The 20,712-nt window shown below is 38.2% G+C and overlaps 1 protein-coding gene across 2 annotated transcripts in view; it reads right to left on the minus strand.

Moving 5' to 3' along the window:
- Positions 1–20,712, minus strand: part of TENM2 (teneurin transmembrane protein 2) — a 679,035-nt gene that overhangs the window by 472,096 nt on the left and 186,227 nt on the right. For both annotated transcript variants that reach the window (XM_057415147.1, XM_057415146.1), the window contains one exon: positions 13,645–13,920. In XM_057415147.1, coding sequence (XP_057271130.1) covers positions 13,645–13,920 — 276 coding nt within the window. The remainder of the gene's footprint in view (positions 1–13,644; positions 13,921–20,712) is intronic.

Consider the following 20,712-nt stretch of genomic DNA (forward strand, 5'->3'; position numbering starts at 1 on the left):
GATGAGCTTTAAGGTCCTTTCCAAACCAAACCATTCTATGATTTGATGATTCTATCTTCAGATACTATTAGGGAAGTCAAATTATAGCTCAAGAAATAAAGTATCTCAAAGAATAAAAACTGGCTAAGGATCACAGTAAAAGTCATCTTGAAGTATGTAGTAATTATCCAGAAATCAAAGCTGGCAAATTGATCTAGAATTAATGTAGACTCAAGGAGCCTTTGAGCAGCTACCCAGGGATGTATCGACACAGCTGGGCAGATAAGGTTTATTATTTCGCTATTTAATACTGAAAATATAGAGAACTCTGCAAAGTAAAGAAAAAACTTGAACTATTTACACATATAATTCACTACAGAAATAACTATGAAAAGCATAAAATGAGAAATAAAATAAATATTTGTATTTGTATCCAATATTTGTATCTCCTTCACAAACATATAACTCAAATATGAGTATTCAATTTCTACCAATCTTGTGGCATCCACTAACACATTAACCCTTCCAGGCCAACAGCTTCGAAGGTTGATATAGTGAAAGAGGTTATTAAAGTGAACATTAGCATTTACATACGGATGTAAACCATCAAAACTCTGTATTGCTGTATTTGAACAGCATACAGACATGGTTAGTAAAACCATTTCTGATGGCAGTTTATTACTTCCCTGCAGAAGTGTGTTGTTTCACTGGATGTCATAAACCAAAGCATCTGATGAGTTCTCTGCAGTCTCCTCGGACATTTTGTTCCTTCACACCTCATGTCCCACAGCTTGCTCTCACCCACTTGTCTCTTTGCACTGCAGGTCACAGTCTTTGGTCTTTGCCTCATCTTTCCCATCCCACCCCTTCTCTCTGCATTGTACAAAACTGTTCAGAAACAACTTTTCAGCACAAGTGTTAGTGATGCTGTGTTTTACATAGCAAAAAGAAGTTTAAAAAGAAAAAAAACAAACACAACCCAGAGAGCTACAAAAGACAAACTTGGCTCTGTTAAGCAATTATATCCATTCCTTTGTTTTGTCCTTATTCACACTGTGTAATATAGCTTAAAGCTATAACATTATGCAGGAGATACATAAATAGCACAAGACTCCTAAAAATAGCTCCCCTTGTCTGAAAGAAAACTGGAAAGAGGAGTAACTTCACTGTAATTCATCTTATTTCAAGTTTACTAAATAGAAGTGTTCTATGGAAAACTGATAAACACTTTTCTTATCTCATACCACTCGTTTTTTGAAAAATAAAAACATTTTTTCCCCCAGGAATTATGATTACTCATTCTTACATCTCAGCATCTGAGGAAACAGAAGCTATATTTTCACTCATGAACGCTAATTTGATGTTGAGAAAAGTCCCTTAACCATTTGTGTGAAAAAATCCAACTGCTACCTTTCAATATTTCTGAATGACAGTCATGGCTCTAAGCAAACAAATGATGCTCACATATTGTGCCTTGCCTACAGGCATGTTGCTATAATTGAATGATATTATGCCTTCTTACAAGATGGTATCTCAGTTTCAATAGGGCAAACATGGCAAGGAAGTATCAGTTTCCATAGGCGTCTTGAACTTCCTGGCAAATAGAATTTCATCAGCTGAAGAGTCCTCCTCTCTATCAGCATTGTGCTTCTGGAAAGCCTTAGAATGACTTGAGCAGTCAGAAACTTCCGAGATATTTATAACAACTTCAAAAATCACAAAAGGCATCGTTTCCACCGAATTGTTGCTCAGCTGTAAAACCCATCCTAAAGAGCAGTTATCTGTAGGCCCTCAATAATGCTAGCATGGTTCTTAATAATTGAAAAGTAAAAAACCTTCCAAAACTTCCTCTTCCATCTCAGCCTATCGGAAAAGAAGCTTGATAAGCTTGTATTTTTATTTCATTTATCTGCATAGCTGTGTTGTGTATCTTGGTGCACAGAGAACATACCAAAGGACAGAAGGGATAAAGACGAGTTCATAGTGCATCTAAATACAGCCTGATATATTCTGTGAGTGAGTTGTACTTGTGATATATTCCATGAATCAGCTAAATTTCTTATAGTCCAGCTTGTGTAAATCTCCGCCTCAGACCTTCCACCTGACTGCAGACGGATAACCACCATGCAACCACAGACTAAGGTAAAGAACGGTCCTTCAGGAAAGAGACCTTGAGGAGCTAGCACAGGGTATGTCAGCAGCTTATGGTGTGGTAACTGTACCTCTTCTGTGACTTCATTCACAGACGAAACTGCTTCTTGTGCCATTAGCACTGTTCTGCTGCACAGCACTCAGTATCTAGACGCATGAGGTGATTTTCTGGGTAAGGAATGAGCCATAGAGTTTGTACACAACCACAGAGTAGGTGGGAGTAGTTAAATGTATTTACATGACAAATAAGTGGATAACCAGGAAGCAGCCCATTTCTAGGAGTTGTTTGTTCCAACAACGGCTTGACTTCCTGAAGACGGCAGCACTTGAACCTACCACAGCTCTGTTGCCAGTTGTGCAAATTATTCTCAACAAGGGCTCTTTTCCTCGCCATTGCTTTCCAGCTACAGAAAGAAGTACTGGAGGAAGTACTGTTTAGAAGCAGTACCTCTTCCAAAATTCAGTGGCTCTTAGCACAAGAATGTGGAAGATCACAGCAATGGCACCCTCTGGTGACAAACAGTAACACATTATAATTAGATAAATTATTCAGCCTGGAAAAAAACACTTAAAGCTACTGCTTCATGTAAACTTATCACATGGGAAGCATTCCTCCAGCAAGCTGCAAGATGTAAGTGGTTGTTTTTAAGAACAATGATAACTAGCCTTCAACAGCAGGCAACTGTACTGAAAAGGCAAGTTCTTCAAACTACTTCCATCTCCTCGGTATCATCATAACTTCCTTTCATGGGTTCTAGTCTAATCTGTTGTTCTTTAACCATCATATAGACAAACTACAAATTGGATAATGGTCCTCTTTTAATCACAGCTAATATGTTCAGGTGAAGTTACAGATTTCAGCATGGCTTCTGTAGTGCTACCAACAGCTTTGAGATGTTGAAGAACATCGACAAGTGGTCTGTAAGCTAAATACTTAACAGGCAAGTGGTCTGGAAGTGGACAAAGAGGTGCTCATAAGAAATCTTTCACAGGTTTGAGAAGCAGAACTTTTTTCTGAAGCATTGCAAATCATCCCCATAGCTTCTTAAAGCAAACATGGTCAGCAATTTTAAATGTTACAGAAATGCAAACTAATATATAAAAGTATTTCCCTTATCAATGTCAAGGAAAGACACTGTCATAGAATGTGCAAAAGCTTAAATTAAGCAGAAGGTTGTCTTTAATCCATGTGAAAGATGAAATTAAAAGTAAAGAAAACAGTTGATTTCCAGATTGCTGCTGTAGTATCAGATGGAAGTCCAATTCTGCCAGGAGCTTCTGTAAAAAGCTGAGTCATAAAAAAACTTCATGGGTAAAACCATAAAACTTGGGCTCATGAATTAGATGAACTCTCCTCTGACCTAAGGAACGGAACTTATGGCACATCTTTATAATTTACTCCCTAAGAACTACGGAAAAGTTTTTTAATAAAAGGAAGAAAAGTAATAATAATCTGTCTTGAAACTCAGTAATTACAGGACTAGCTAGTTTTCAGCAATTTCTGGTTATTCTAACGTATACATATTAAAACTTTGTCACTAAAAGAGCTAAGGTGTCATTTCCTATCTATTTCCTAACTGAAGATGAATCCTATTCTCCCTGAATAGAATGTTACATTTCAACATGACGTTAACAATCAGTTCAAATACATTGTCTTCAATAAGCTCCCAGACTACTTGAAAAGAACAGCGTTCAAAGTATAAAAACAAAACATATTGAATGAAATATTTAGAAACTGTAATGAAACTTAAACAGCCGTCTATGTGTGTAGTCCTACATGTATGGCAAATAGGCACTCACTGTACTGTCAAACAGGGTTGGCTGGCCAGACTCAGACCAAGCTTCATAAATGAAGGGTTGACCAGAAAAAACAGTATGTACCTTGACCTAATTATGCACTAATCAGTGAAATATGCAAGTCCTTGCAATTAGGAAGATTATTAACAGTGGGATATGCTACATAAGCAAAGGTGCCAGTACCTGACTTGACAAATTCAGAGGAGGCTTTCAGTAAAAGTTCATGGTCTTTTGAAAGGGAAGATAGAATATAAATTCAGTGTACGGTTTTCTGTGATGTGTGCTTCAGTTCACAAGGGAAATGCAAAATACATGTGGTTTTTGTTTCACCATATTTTGTTATACACCACATACAGGCAAACCTCCCTGTGAAGGTTTTATCACTCATCAGCCACTCACAATGCATTTATTACCAAGCTGAATTAACTTTATCAGATACGCATCTCTGTTATAGAAAAGTATAAAAGGCATTATTCCAACTCAGTTATACTTTGAATAAAGGCACTGGCACTTGCTTACTTAGGTGACCTACATCATCTAAGTTTGCTTTCCTAAAGCTAATAATTGACAAACGGAATAATATGCTGTAATGGAGTTCTTGTTAAACACAGTTTTGAAATTTCTCTCTAGCAGATGGAAAGGCTCATAATTAAAATATTAATTAAAAAACCTCATGGTTATTTTGAGAGTTTTTTTTAAGCACTCCACGTTGTGACCTTGACACAGTGATACAGACATAGCTGTATGCAAAAGCTCTTTCCCTATGAATTCAGGAAAAAGGAAGATCCCAACTAGCCTCAGCAGTTTATGAAACCAGCTGCTGCAGTATTTTTCAGGTAGACTAAATTCTTCATCTTTTATTTCTGTTTTCCTCAGTTTCCTGGCTAGATTCTGGATTTCATTTCCCAGCTCTCAATTCCTGGTTGCCTTGGTTCATACAGTTATATAGGGGACATTCACATAATCCTTGAAAGTCACTAAGAAGATAGAGACTGCAAAACAGGGCACAGCTTCAGCCAGATCCCCGTATGTTACATGGAGAAGCAGCATGATGGTCAAGGACCAGCAGCCAGAGTGTGACATGGACTGGGGCAGAGGTACTGAAATCACTGACCCCTCAGAGAAATGACCATTTGCAAATTTTACAGACACTCAAGCCCTGACTCAAAAGAATGGCCAAGAAGATTATCAGACCTCACCACACCATGCATTTGTGGAGTTTTGGTTTTGTTTGGTTTTTTTTTGTGTGGTTTTTTTTTCTTTGTTTGTTTTTTGTTTGTTTGTTTAATACTCCATCCAGTTCTTCTATAATCATAAGGGTTAGAAATACATATATCTCTGGGAGAATAAAACCTGAGATCCTGGTGCATATCTCTCTGGTCAACACTGAACTGAATGGAAAACCCAATGGCTGCTAAATTGCTGACTGCTAGCTACAAGCAACTGAATATCAAGATGGCATGTATTTTTTACCTTCGTAGGTCACCTAAATAAGAGCTGTCACTCTTGCCACACCTGCATCCTTGATCTCTAGAATATGACCAAACACTATGTTCCAGAGGTGATTTACTTAGCTCTTTCAATATAACTATGTTTAGCACTACTTCCATCATATCACCCTGCCAACTACAGTGTTACTGGGTTATATTAAAATGGTAACAAATGTTTAAAGTTTTATATACTATTATTTCATATTCTTGTCTTCCACAAGGCTTTAAAATGTACCAGTACTACATATGCATTTTTTGTCCTTAACCCCATCGTCTAGCCTCCCCCTGCACTGAATACATAAGCCATTTACCTGGACAAAATTGTAGATGTGTAGTTAAGTCTTTAAAAGTCATTCCTGCTAGTCAATTCCCTCATTAGGAAACCACTTTCTATCAGAAGTGCCCTCAGGTTTGAGAGCACATCAAAATTGGATCCACTTAAGCAACCAAGCTTTGATACTGTGCTTAATGACTTTCCAAGATTGTCATTTACAAAGTACTTTACAAGCCTTCCTAAAGAAGAGATGAAGTATGCCCATGCATGAGCTAACCTCCCTAGCACTTCTCCTTAAGAAATCTAGTGGAGGTATGATGTATGCGATTCCATTTTCTGAGTATATGACATTCCATTTCAGTCTCACCATTTCCCTAGGACAATCTGGGCACTTTCCAGTCTATAAACACATCATGAAACTGTGGCAGATCTTCCTTTCTTCTCCTTCATATCTGTCCCTTCTGCTGTTTCCAAGCTACCTGTTTCAATCTGGGAGGGAAATGGGCACACATTTCCCAGACAGTACTAACAACTGAAATCAGTGATCTGCTATGAAATACACAGTAAGTCTACAACTTCCCTGCTTCTCTTGTACAAAAAACGTAGATATACTATCTCAAAATGTAAGGGCATATTACTTCCCTTCCACACCCCCCCCTCCCCCAATCCCCCCCAAATTAAAGACTACACAGATCTACTCAAACTGCTATTGCTACTGTTTAAAGACCCCATTTTAACAAGGAAAGTATTTTCCACAGGCAAAAGTTAATATTTCTTAGAAGGAATAGCTAGGAAGCAAGCTTAATATCCCACTTTTTAAACCTAGACAGAATTCTGTCACTGGGAACATTGAAATATTCTACTTTCAAACTGGTTTTACCACTCAGAGACATTAGCATGCATACAAGAAAACCAAATTCTTCTCAAGAGTGGCATCACAGTTTCACTATAACCTTTTCTGCAAATTATGAAGTGTGAAATAGAAAGCTGAATAAAAATTAGAATAATAAAATATTGAGAACAACATGTCAAAATTAAAACAGTAAAAACAAGAAAATAAACTCACTGTCATCTGATGACTCTGTAAACTTCCTGTTGCAATAACATCTTCTCTATTGTCTGCCTAAGTCTGTTAATCAACAACATCCCTGGAAAAGCCCAGGTTGTACTGCTTATAAAATGGAAGCAACAATAAAATATTAGGTCAGTTTGAATTATGGGGTAACTTCTGTTCATCTGTTTTTTTTTTTAAGATTTACTTTACATAGGCATTTGAGAAATGGCCACTGAAAATTTCATAGTGGGGAAACAAAGAAAGAAAAATGTGATTTCCAGTTTTCTCTTAAGATTCAATAAGGAGTGCAACAGGTAAATATTGTTTCTCATATTTTACCTTACACTTTTACCAACTTCATTTTACTTTACCTGTGGAACTCTTCCCCCCGTCCCCCCCAGTAACAAATAATATGCACAAATGCCATTGTCTGGTAGTCAAACTTTCAATTATTAGCACAAAAAACACCACTAAAGTAATGCAGAAAAAATAATAGAATCCGTTGTCAGCAATATGTCTTGATAGAAAATATTGAGGGATATTGAACCTGAAAGACTTGTGAAGCATCCTACAACACCTTTCCATGTGACCTGAATCCTCACATCTGATGGTGGAGACAGGCTGGCTCCAGGGGACTATGGAGTATGTTCTCCAGGAAGAAAAGGAGATGAAGTAAGGAAAGTGCACAGCACTACCAGATTCAGTGTCAGGACTCATGTTCATTCCAATAATACACCACTTTTCCCCATCTCAGAAGGTACACCTGGGTTATTAACACAAATGTGCTTCCATACTTGCAAAATTGTTTGCTTTTCATAGCCATTACCTACAAAAAGCTACCAAACTCACAGCATTTTACTGTGGACTTCTGTAAAACATATACACAGATTATCACAGGATGACCTTGAATTATTTTCCTTGTTTTGCTGAAATTTGAGATTGCCTTATTCCTTCCCATTCATTCTTGTCTTGCTGTTCAATGCATATTTGTTGCTAGTAAGATAAAAGCATTCCTTGATCATTATTTTTGGTGTGACATTATTTTAATAACATGGTTTCAGTGCTGGAATCTCTCCTCCTCAAACCAAACACACTTTTTTCTGACACACAAATGTAAACTTCTCGGCTCCTCTATCACTTGAAAAATGTAAAATATGTCAACCTAACTCAGTCTCAAGGGAGGTGTGTTGCCTACTGGAGGCTTGGATCAGGGATGCTGCTGACAGGCTGCCTGGTCTAGTCAGTCCTATTCACTATTACCCACTTCTTGTAGTCCATGTGAGTGCCAGTGATATTGACAGCAGCAGTCTAGAAAGCATTAGGAAGTACTACAGAGTCCTGGGAATGGCTGTCAGGGGCTCTAGGGCTCAGATAGTTTTGTCATCGATCCTGCAGGTCAAAGGCAAGGACCTTGAAAAGGCCAGGTGGATCTGACAGGTTAATAAATGACTAAAGGGGTCATGCCATAGTCAGAGGTTTGGTTACTTAGACCATGGGACTCGATCTGGGAGTCCAGGTCTACTAGACGCTGTTGGGGCCAGTCTAAGGGGAAGACCTGCTTTGGTCAGAGACTTCCCAGGCTGGTCAAGGCAGGTTTAAACTAGGTTTGTTGGGGGAAGAGGGCACCAATCCTTCCCCACTCCCAGTCAGATGCCATCACCTGTAACAGATGCTTGGAGCAATGCAGAGCTATTTCAGCTGCTCCAGCCAATGAGTCGGCTTCAGTTGGAGCTCGGCTCAGATGCCTCTATACAAATGCCTATAGTGAGGGGAGTAAATGAGGAATTAGAGATGTGTGCACATCTACAGGGTTGTAATATCACTGACATCATGAAAACACGGTGGGGTGGCTACTGTGACTGGGGTGTTGGAATGGAAAGTTACAGGCTCTTTTGGAAAGACAGGCTGGGCAGACAGGAAAGGGGCATAGCTATTTATGTCAGTGATAGGCTGGAGAGCCTGGAACTCTGCCTGGGGATGGGTGATGAGCCAACAGAGAGCTTGAGGGTCAGGGTCAAAGGAAGGAGAACTGCGATGAAGGACATTACTGTGGGGGTCTGCTACAGACTTCCCAGTCAGGAGGTCTCTGAATGAAGTTCACTACAGGTAGACAGAAGCAGCCTCACGCTTGCAGGCCCTTGTCCTCATGGGCTTCAACCACCCTGATATCTGTTGGAGGGACAGTACGGCCCAGCAAAAGCAATCTGGGAGGTTCCTTGACTGTGTAGAAGACAACTTCCTTCTGCAAGTAATAGAGGAGCCGACAAGGAGAGGTGCCATGCTTGCCCTCGTGTTCACCAACAGGGAAGGGCTCATTGGAAATGTGACGCTCCAGGGCAGCCTTGGTTGTAGCGATCATGAGATGGTCGAGTTCAAGATCCTCAGGACACTGAGGAGAGCGTGAAGCAAGCTCACTGCCCTGGACTGCAAGAGAGCAGACTTTGGCCTCTTCAGGAACCTGCTTAGGAAGGTTCCATGGGATACAGCCCTAGAGGGCAGAGGGGCCCAAGGCTGTTGGTTGATATTCAAGGATCACCTGCTGCAAGCTCAGGAGTGTTGCGTCCCAGCTAGAAGGAAGTGCAGCAGGAGGGCCAGGAGACCTCCTGGGATGGATAAGGAGCTCCTGAGGAAACTTCTTAGAAAAAAGAAGCTTATAGAAGCTGGTAGGGAAGACTGGCAGCCTAGGCAAAATACAGGGACATTGGGAAACTAGGGATCAAGTCAGGAAAGCTAAGGCCCACTCAGAATTGAGTGTGCAAAGGGATGACAAGGGTAAAAGGAAGGGCTTTTATAAGTATGTTGCAAACAAAAGACAGACTAGGGATAATGTGGGTCCTCTCCTGAAGGAAATTGGAGAACTGGCTACCCTGGATTTGGAGAAGGCTGAGGTTCTCAATGACTTCTTTGCCTCGGTCTTCACTGGCAATGCTCTGACCACACCACCCAAGTCTTGGAAGGCAGATGCAGGGACTGTGAGAATGAAGACCTTGGGCCCACTATAGGAGAGGATCTGGTTCAAGACCATCTTAAGAACCTGAATGTGCACAAGTTCAGACCTGATGAAATCCATCCATGGGTCCTGAAGCAGCTGGCAAATGAAGTTGCTAAGCCACTGTCCATCATATTTGAGAAATCATGGCAGTCAGGTGAAGTTCCCAATGACTGGAAAAAGGGAAATATAACCCCCATTTTCAAGAAGGGGAAAATGGATGACCTGGGGACTACAGACCAGTCAGTCTCACCTCTGTGCCTGGCAACATCTTGGAGCAGATTCTCCTGGAAGGCATGCTAAGGCACATGAAAATCAACAAGGTGCTTGGTGACAGCCAGCATGGCTTCACTAAGGGGAAATCCTGCCTGACCAATTTGGTGGCCTTCTCTGATGGGGCTACAGAACTGATGGACAGGGGTAGAGCAGTTAATGTCATCTACCTGGACTTGTGCAAAGTGTTAGACACTGTCCCACACGACTTCCTTGTCTCTAAATTTGTGAGAATAGTGTAATTTTGAACTTAACTTGAAAAAAAAAAAAGAAAAAAAGGAACAGCTGCTCTCCTTTAAAAGAAGAGAAAAATAACCCTGGAAGAGCACTTGGTCGAAGGTCACTACCTAAAGAGAATCAGCACCTAAGCTTTACTCTGGAAATAGGAATACTGGAAGCTTAGGAAGGAACACATGTCAACTGATGACAAACATTACTTTTGAAAAGTATTCCATGATGTTTTGGAATAAACAGTTACAGGATTTAACAGAAGGAAACAAAAAAAGCATTCAGAAACTCCTGTCTATCCCCTATACTGTGTACTTGTGGGTGCCTGTAAGTAATTCCCTCTACAAAGCTGGCAGATGACATCGCAGAAGAGCTGTATTTCTAATTGACTTTTTACATTTGTATGTATCCTGAAAAGATTTATTTACTTAAATCTCACAACTCAATACATCACGTTGAATAACAATTTGATGACAGAGTTGCTGTAACATATTCACATTGCAATGTCTAAAGAAGAGATGGCCAGAATGAGGCAGTAGTGAAAACTGTGAGGTGTTTCTCATTCTCATTCTCTAAAAATTTAGAGCTTAATCAGAATTGTGAAAATAAAAGCGCTGCTTTTCAAACTGGACCACCAAGAAGGTGTTTTGTTAGGAAGAATTTTCATATACCAAGGAAAACATTGAATTTAAATGAGTTTCCGTTATCTGAATTTATCTATTTCAGACCTGATAATATTTCAAGGTTCACAGAATTCTAATTTATGATAAAATAAAATCACACTAAATCTAGAAGTGAGAAAATGGTCATGAGCTTTGAGAATGGATCTGAATGGGAACCAAATCACATTGTTAGAGCAATTTTTAGAAATTAAGCCTCCTCTGTGCTACTTAGAGATGCACTAAGAGTGACAAAATACATTTAGTATTACAAGAAAAGCGAGAGGTTTGGGTTTGGTTTTATTACAGTGATATAAATAGTGATAGCACCTCAATATTAAAAAAAATAATCACCTTTTGGAGTTGAACTACTGTTTTGTAACTGTATCAGGGAAAAAAACTTTAACAGTACTTTAAATAAATTCAGTAGTCTGTGCATCATGAGTTCCCTCTAATATTGCTGGGCAGAAATGGATAACATCTTATGCCAAGTAATGTCTTGTTTTATGTAGTATCCTGCAAACCTGAAACCGTATCAGAGAGTGAATTTCTCTTGAAGTATAGATTCTTGTTACTTCTTCTTCAAGATGAATACCTAGCAGGTTATTGATCTGCTTCTGAAGGACACAGTGTTTATTATGTAGGAAACCACTGCTGGCACAAGCGTGAGAAATTAATGATGGTTTTGTAAGTGTCCACACTGCGGTGCTGAACCAGTGGGGCAACTGTCAATCTATATGATAATGCATCCCCAAACTTCATAAAATCAGTGATGTGAAGAAGCATCGATTTTTGAGCTAACCAGGATTTGTGAGAGAGTAAAACTAAAACTCTGTGTATGTAATAGTTGCTTCTTACTTGCATGATGTTTTTTTTTAACCAACCAAACATACAGAAACCGTTACCACAAAATCCTTTCCAAGTAAAAATGAATTGCAGATGCTGGTTTGTTTCTTGCATACTGTTTGATCATGTCATTTTTTCTCTTATTAACATCATTGTTAGAAAAATTACCTATTCAAACTGGACTCACTGCACTGTATTTCCAATTACTTAACAATTCATTTATTACAAGGAGGAAAATTAAATGCAAGCAAGCAGACTCATTCTTTTATCAATCCCTGCAACAGTATGTATGAAAGTAGGTCCTGAGATGAAATTTTCTCAGACAAAAAGTGTAGCACATTGCTTCCACTGAAATGGAGACAATCACCTTCAGAGAAGCAAATCCATGTTACGGAATGAATCCCACTCGTTCTATAATGCCAGAACTTCCTTAGACAGGTTTTTTTACTTGAAATTAGGCACAGTAACCTTATCAAAACTACACTAAAAAGTCAATGGAACTTGTTGTATCATCTGTGAATTGTATTCTTATTAAAAAAAAAAAAATCAATTAATCACTGATTCCTTCTAAAATACTGTCTTCCTTGTACAAAACATTATTAGTAATATTTCCTCTTTGGTTTTGATGAAGAAAAATATCCTGCTGTGTCTGCTGAGGGGAGATACTACTTAAAGATTCAATTTAAATCAACAAATAATGACTGCTGTAACAAACAAAATCAATTGTATTTTTCTAAACTTTTTTCTACCAATGTAAAATCTGTACTTCAGTTTGGCCTTGCTTGCTTTGACAAGCAGTTGCTTGTGTTTCTAGTGCCCAGCTCACAGCTTTTGTTGAAACCAAAACAACTACCAGTAAGTGCAGGGAGGAGCCTAAAATAAACGTCTAAAAAAATTCCTCTTCTGAGAGACAGCCAACATGTAACAAATTCCATTTTATCACAAGTAATATGCGTAGAGAGGGCTGCTTTCATTAGCTTGTATCAGCTGCTTGAACAGTTCCTCTGAGGCTATAACATCAGGGAGATTCCTCTTCATCCTCTCAGAATGTCACGCACCAAACCCTTCACTTCATATTTTAACTAAGCCGAGTTGGCACCTTCATCACCCCATAGGATGGAGGTGCATTCCTGCAAATCCATTTTTACCTTTTTTCCTGTTTAGTTTAATTAAAAAATATGTGAGCACAGAAAATTCCCTGGTAAAAATTTTTAGCTGAGATATTTGAACACCATGGCTGTGGGTTACATACATTTGAAAGGACAGCTGGCTTCATGCAGTCCACTTGGAGAGCCACCCGATGCCTAGGTGTTCTGACACAAGTGATACCTGCACTGTCTAAAGTTTCATTTCTATGAACTTATTAAACTATATGAAACAGAAGTGCTTTGCCTCAGTCTGATGCAGAGATTTGCTTTCTAAATGCCCCACAATACTTACCTATAATCAAACAGCAAGTTAATTTTACTTTTTTAAAAAATTCAGCAGATGAAAAACCACACAAAATTAGCACCACTGTCACAGCTACTGGCATATTGTAGATTAATAGTATTGTAATTACTTCAAGCTGTGTATAAAAATCACATGTGAAACTATTTCTCTTAATAAATTCTTTCTGCTTCTCATTGTTAAGTTTGACTTAGTGTACTCTGAGCACATACATCTGTGAAAGATTACTGCATAGAAAGTAAAGTGCAAGATAAACCACAATGTATATTATATGATATAGAGGTAATTGAGTTTCCTGATATCAATGCTAAAAAACCTCCAACATTAAAAAGCAGCTTTAGTCAAACTCAGAAAAAAAGGGAACAATTGACCTTTAAAAGAATCCTCATACATTATTAAATATTATCACATTCTCATACATGTGCATTAAGTATATATTGAAGGAAAAGGCCTACCGTTCTCCTCATCCGACTTATTTTCATTATCAGAGTCGGTAAGTGTGAGAGCTGAGTTTTCACGACTTGACAGACCGGAACTTCGCCTGGATTTGATCCCTCTTCCCCACAGCCTGATGGCATGCTCTGGAGACATTCCTCCCTCTGTGTCTGAGTCAGCATCAGAGCCTGTGCTCAAGGAATAGCCTTGATGGAGTATTCCTATGTCTGAGCAGTAGCCGCTTCGATGGGGAGAGGGTTCACAGATTCCTAGTTCTGCAAGGGTGAAGTTTGTTCCTAGAAGAGCAAGAAAAAATGCCAACTTAAATGAAATAATTTAAAAGCTAAGGGATTTATTTTAAGTTTGAAAGTAACAGGCCTTTTTAATTTCTCTTAATTATGCTGTATGCCAAGCCTTTGTAATGAATTACAGAGATCTTTGGTGCACGGATTTAAAAGATGGTTAAAATGGATGAAATACACAAAACAAAGATACAAAAGATATCCAAATTTTAGATTATTATTTTGGACCCTCAAAATTAATCACTTAGGTATGCAATTACCATGAAACTGGTGACAAGTGCTAATGACTTAACCTGCTTTACGATGTACCTATATTTGTAGGACCAGAGCATGAACTTTGGAGCATTTGATTACTGAAAAAGAATTTTTTCTAACAAAGCTGATTTTCTCCTATAGAGGTCTTTTATAGAGATAGGATTTTTAACTCTAATATTCATATAGTTTCCTTTTTCATAAACCATAAATACTTATTTGGGCAAACAGAATTTACCAGTTTTTCACTTTCATGTTTGGTGAGATTGGTAGTTTAATATCTGCTCTCAAAATCAGATAGACCTTGTCATCACTGTCATTGCTTTTTACCTTTTTTCCCCATATTCCAGAAGAAAGTGTGCATCGATACCGAAATCAGGAGGTCATTTGGCTTAAAGGCAGAACTTTGAGGAACAATGTTAAACCATGTGACCCATAGCAGTTAATAACGACTCAGTGGAAAAAGTCTCATGCATTTTTAAAGCACATGGAGGCCCCCTGGGTTCTCAGAAAGTGCAGACTTGACGGCTGATTTTGGCTTATGTATTTGCTTCCCACAGTAATGAACAGGATGGTAAAAAAAATACACGGAAATTTTACTGGTCTCTAAGGCTTTCGAAGGTTTTGAAAAGCAAAGTGGATTTATCTTCATTACATTGGGCTAAAAATGAAGAACAAAACCAGGCTGAAGTTGCTCGCAGTATAACTGCCAATTATTTATTTTCTTAATTCACGGGGAAACTAGATTTGTGGTCTATGTTTCTTAAACAGTAGTTTTATTTTGTCCAAAAGCAGTTTAGACTTTCTCCCCTTCCTCTGTCTATATATCTATCAGAATGATGCAGAGGAAATTCATACACTAAATAAATAACACACCTAAGTGTCATCAATTAATAAATATGTTAACTGGTTGTTTTGTGTATTTTTAAGTATTACAACTTCAGGCAGGAAAGATCATATGGTATTAAGAGAGTGGCCAAAAACATTAGGTACATAAGTATCACAGACGGAATGCTTCTAAAGAAATGAAGTGTGTAGTGGTAATGTTTAAAAGAATATACAAAGGCTGATATTAAAAAAGTCAGCTCTCTTTCAACATCAAATTAACCCAAACTCTCCTAGCTAGGGGAATACCTTAATCTGCAATCTAATATTTATTCTAGTAATCAGAAACCTTGTAGTTTAGTCAAAAGCAATGAACTGAACAGTCCTAAAAATGAGCTTCTCACGTACACCTCAGTCTACAGATCTTTTGCCTTTTTTTAAGAAAAAAACCCCAACCAAACAAAAAAAGAGTAAAAAGCTCTAGAAGATCTAGCATGACAGATGAAACAAAGTTACTTTTACAGAAAAGGTGAACTCTAATTATGTGCAATTTCAGAAGACGTTTTAAGAAAAGCAGCTCAAATGATTATAGTTTTGTTTTAGCCATATTGGCAAACTAACCCTAGACTCATAAAAAAGGTCAAAATGAACTCAATATAAAAAGTATATTAAAAAATGAACTGAACTGAAGCCTAGTAACCCCACACATTCTGACCTACACTGGTAGATTCCATGCTGACATTAGCATGTAACATTACATGTTACAACTACCAAAGTTATCATGAAAGTGACGTTTTTCAGGTTTTCTTCTTTGATGGTGGCATAGATGTCTACAGATACACACAAATTATAAATACATTAATCAGGGAATCCTAGAATGGTTTGTTTTGGAGAGACCTTAAGGATCACCCACTTACAACCCCTGCCACGGGCAGGGACACCTTCCTCTAGAGCAGCTTGCTCCAAGCCCCTGTGTCCAACCTGGCCTTGAACACTGCCAGGGATGGGGCAGCCACAGCTTCTCTGGGCACCCTGTGCCAGCGCCTCAGCACCCTCACAGGGAAGAGCTTCTGCCTCATCTCAATCTACCACTCTAAAGCCATTCTCCCTCGCCTGTCCCTATAGGCACCTGTCAAAAGCCCCTCTCCAGGTTTCGTGTTGGCCCCTTCAGGCACTGGAATCTTCCTAAAGAGGTCTTCCTGGAACCTTCTTTTCTCTGTATTGAACAAGCCCAACTGTCTCACCCTGTTTTCATAGGAAAGGTGCTCCAGCCCTCTATATTAGCTTAATTAAGCTGTTTTACATACACAGTAAAACATTTTAATGATATTCTGTGGATTTTAACAGCCATTACAAGCCCAAATGATTTCACTCTGATTAGCATCCTGTATTGACATCAAAACCAGACTGTAACACAGAGTGCAAAAGATAATCTTCAGAGAAAGTCTCACTTCATTTGCCTGAGGAAAATGGCAAAGGAAAATGGTAGGAAAATACAGTATTCACAGAAACCATTCACCCAACTGAGTTTCATTATCTGGCAACTTGGCATCTTCCAGAAACATGGAGAAAAAGATTTGAAAACTGACCAAATAAATAAAATTGAGAGGTGGATCAGATCAACTCAAGAACATAATTAGAATCAGGCTCCAAGCCTCTGGGAAAGGATTTTCTATGCTGCTTCTCAGAAATCTCCTTACAGTCTTACCACTGAAAATCTCAAGCATTCTGATGATAGACATGAAATATTTCAGCGATTTCCCTCTCTACCGAAAACATGTTCTTCTCTGGTAGACTCTAAATTAGTTTTATTAGTTTTCAGTATTTGCTTCTGCAAAATATTATCTGAGAGTGTTCTGTAAGACAGCAAGCAATGGTAAAATAAATTGTCCTTGAATACCCATCGATAACCACATAAGAATGCATTTTGGAGATTTTTTTCACATCTGTATACACACATAGATTTTGTACATACATACAAAGAATTTTTCATATATTAGATCTAAATATATAAAATGTATCTAGGAGTGCTATACTTCCTCATACCTTTATAGCCTTTAATTTGATGTAAAATCTGGGGAAAATGAACTCGAATCTTAAAGGTATTTTCCAACTTAAATTATCCTATGAAAAGGAGATAGAAACACTAAAATTACGTTCTATAGATTTCTTGATCTGTATCATGTTCTCCTACATGCCTTGTTTCCCTAAAATGAAACTGTCCACACCTCTCAAATAACATATGAACTTTCACAAATATAATATTATCTTATTTGCTCATCCATTACTGCGTATTACGGTATTAATGGCCACTCTTGTAAATTCAGAGAGAGGATAAATATCGTTCTGGATGCACAGAAATCACTTACCCAACAATTCATAGTGTAATGAATTATTACCTACTATTAACTGGCAAATAAAGCACAGTCTCACAAATAATGAGAAAATATCTAACTTGTTTCATATCCAGTCATACTGACAGCATACTCCTTATGGAATCCCAGTGACAGAAAGGTCACAGGAACAAAGCACCCTTCCTTGCTGCCACTGCCAGTAGAAACTACAGCACCTATGAGCTGGAGTGAGTAAACACAGACAAAGCCTGGCCTGGGGTTCAGACTAAGTGTCTCTTTCAGGAACTATCTTCCTTACAGCTCTTTAAGTGATGAGGAAATCAGGCAAATCAAGCCCTCCTAGAAGAAAAGCAAAAGAAGGAGAGCAGCAGAACCTGTTGTTTGCCGTATCCTGGGAATTCAAATTGTACTGCTGTGTATTCAGAAATCTGGTCCCTGAGCTAAACTGCACTACCAGCACTAGCAGTCAAGGCAGATAGATGGCTTCTCACACTGTTGTAAAGCATACTCCCTCTCTAGGGCTTGCACAGATTTGGGAATAATTGCATTCTCTTGATACTCCCCTTGCAAAGCAGGACTGAAATGTGCAGGCAGAATCCGTTCTTTCACATGCACAACTTCACGGTGTTTTCTTTCAGATTCTCATAGCATCTACTACATTGCTGGTGACATGAACTGAAAACAGACAAATAACATCAGATCCTTACAGGGGGAAAAAAAAACTCCTTCTCTCAAAGAACACACCACATACACATAAAAAACAGTCACTAGGTTTTCTGCTTTTTCATATGCAAACCAAGCTTACTTGCCTGAATCCCCAGTCCCTTCATCCACACCTGCAGAAATCACTAGCCTGTTTTCATTAAAGAACAGCAGCTAATACCAGCTGCTCCCTTAAGGTGTATGTAATCTCTCATACAAAAATAGACCAGTAGTATACTAGTTTAGAAATGTAATATAATGTTATGTACTTGATCATCATTGCCCATAACCTACATGCTGTGAGTAGTCTCTCAATAGAGTAGAAAAGATGTTTTCCTTTTAATTAGCACATTACTTCTATTATCTTTTGAGCATTATTTAGTATATAAATACTTCCTAAAAGTGTCTTTAATTCAACGATGTACAATTCTACTCATTAGCTAAGACTAGAAAGCATTACCATACAAGCAAAGGTTATTTTCACCTAACCTCTAGGCAGAGGTCTCATTTGGGTAATTACAAATTGCATGACTTGCAAATCTGAAGATTAATCTAATCCAGCTGTGATCGCTACAAGCTGCCTCCGAGGAAGATATCTGAACGACTAATGCACAGATAGGAAATATCTGCCTTCAACACTAGATCAGCAGTTCAAAACTGGACTAAGTCTAAAATCAAAAGGATAAATATCACTTACATTCTTTGCTACTATAATCAATTACAAGAAGTAAAGATAACAAGAATACATTTAAGACATTCCATTCTTGCTCAGAGTTTTGCTACGCTCATAGCTATAATGATTTTTGCTGGCACAAGTACCACAGTTTAGCTCCAATCTGTGGTATATGAAGAGGTCGTTCTTTTTCACAAACTCCAATGCACACTTCATTTTCCTCAATTCTTTATGCATTCATTTAATGACAGGGAGAACAGATGATTAAAATCTCATTTTTTTATCTACTTACCATACTAATTTTTAACATTTACCCTTTTTTTCCTCATCTTTATCCATTAAAACACTGCCATCTTTTTAATCCGTCTCTGTATTTCACCTGTTTCTATATTCTATACTACTCTTTTCCCATGGTTAAAGATCCTGTTCTACAAAATGTTTTACTCAATTATGTTTCTAGTTCTGCACTATAAGATACTCTGAACTGAGACTCCAAATCTAAGCTGAGGGATACACGACTTCTTCCTGCATTTTTGAAGCTTTTCGACTGTATCATTTATGATTAAAAAAAATAATAAATAATGTAAGCCTTTTCTTTTATAAATGCCCATCCCCCTCCCCCTTGATACATCATTATAAAATACACTGGATCTTTCTGGTGGTTTTAAGTATACTTAAATCAGAAGTATCTTTCCTGTGCAACAGACAGGAATTTTAACCATGTAATCACAATGAATAGCCTCTGTGGCAGATTTAATATTAGCATGAAACATGCCTGGAAAATTCTCTCTTAACATCATTGATATTACAATGACTGCGGTATTCCATTTCTGAAGAAAGCACAAATTCAGAAAGAAAAGCACAAGGAAAAGGTGAGCTCTCCTTTCACTGTGATCTGTCCGAGCAGAGGCAACAGCCTGTGCTTCAGGAGGCCAGGTAAGCAGGAGGCGATACTGCTGCTCTAGCCATGAGACCCACTGCCCTGCAGAGGTTTATGGGCTAGCTCTTCCTTCCTTTGTAATAGTCACAAATGATATTACATAAACTGAACTATTTACTTGAACTCTCCAACACTCTTATTTACTACCTATCCAGCTTTCCCTAACAGTCCTTCGATAGCACAGGGAAGGGAAGCATAAGCTCCTGTAGGAACAAGCTCTTCACTGATCAAACACTAAATATAATAAAGATGTATTCCTCAAAAATTAGGAAATAACAGTAATGAACAAGCTATACCTTGCTTTAGGTTTAAAAATCTAGACCTGGAGGTTAACAAGAGCAGAGCCACCTACATGTTTCTGTCACTGCCTAGTAAGAAGATTCACAGATGACATGTTTTCATTTAAGATTATTAAATTCCAGGTATTGCTAGTGAGGAAAGCTACATATTTTATAACTAAGTGAATGTGAACTTTAACAACTTAATGATGATAAATCTTACTTTCATAGAGCATATTTGTGACAAAGGCATCAGGAAATGATTTATAGATGCTCCTCATTCAGTCTTTATATACCAATAGAAAATACAATATTTTTAATTACTTCACATTTTCTGCGGTTGTACTGAACGTAGCCTCTGAGAATATCTCAACACTCTATTTATCTTCACCTCCTTGTGAGGTGAGCTTTTATCATCCCCATTTTATAGCTTTTATAAGGGAAAGGAGAATAGAACAGCCTCCTTCCAGAACACACACTGATTTTGGCAGAACAAGTACCATCTAAAAACTATATTTCTGGCATCACCTTATGGTGATGAACTTCTTTTAATGATATGCTGGTTTAGGACAAAGTATGCATTTGTTGTTTTCTCCTCAAACGCCCATTTTGATTAAGGACAAAATCAGATTTGGGAGGACAAGAGGATGGAGCTAGGTGGCAAGCACGATTATTATTTATTATCTACCCAACAGAACCCAGGTTAAAATGTAACTCTTCAGGCTAACGTTTTACTTTCTTAGGCAGTCTTTACTGTAAGCT

This window comes from Pezoporus wallicus, unplaced genomic scaffold, assembly GCF_028554395.1.
Source record: "Pezoporus wallicus isolate ANWC-B61680 ecotype Strahan unplaced genomic scaffold, APGP_CSIRO_Pwel_v1 contig_4161, whole genome shotgun sequence".
In the NCBI taxonomy this organism is placed as follows: Eukaryota; Metazoa; Chordata; class Aves; order Psittaciformes; family Psittacidae; genus Pezoporus; species Pezoporus wallicus.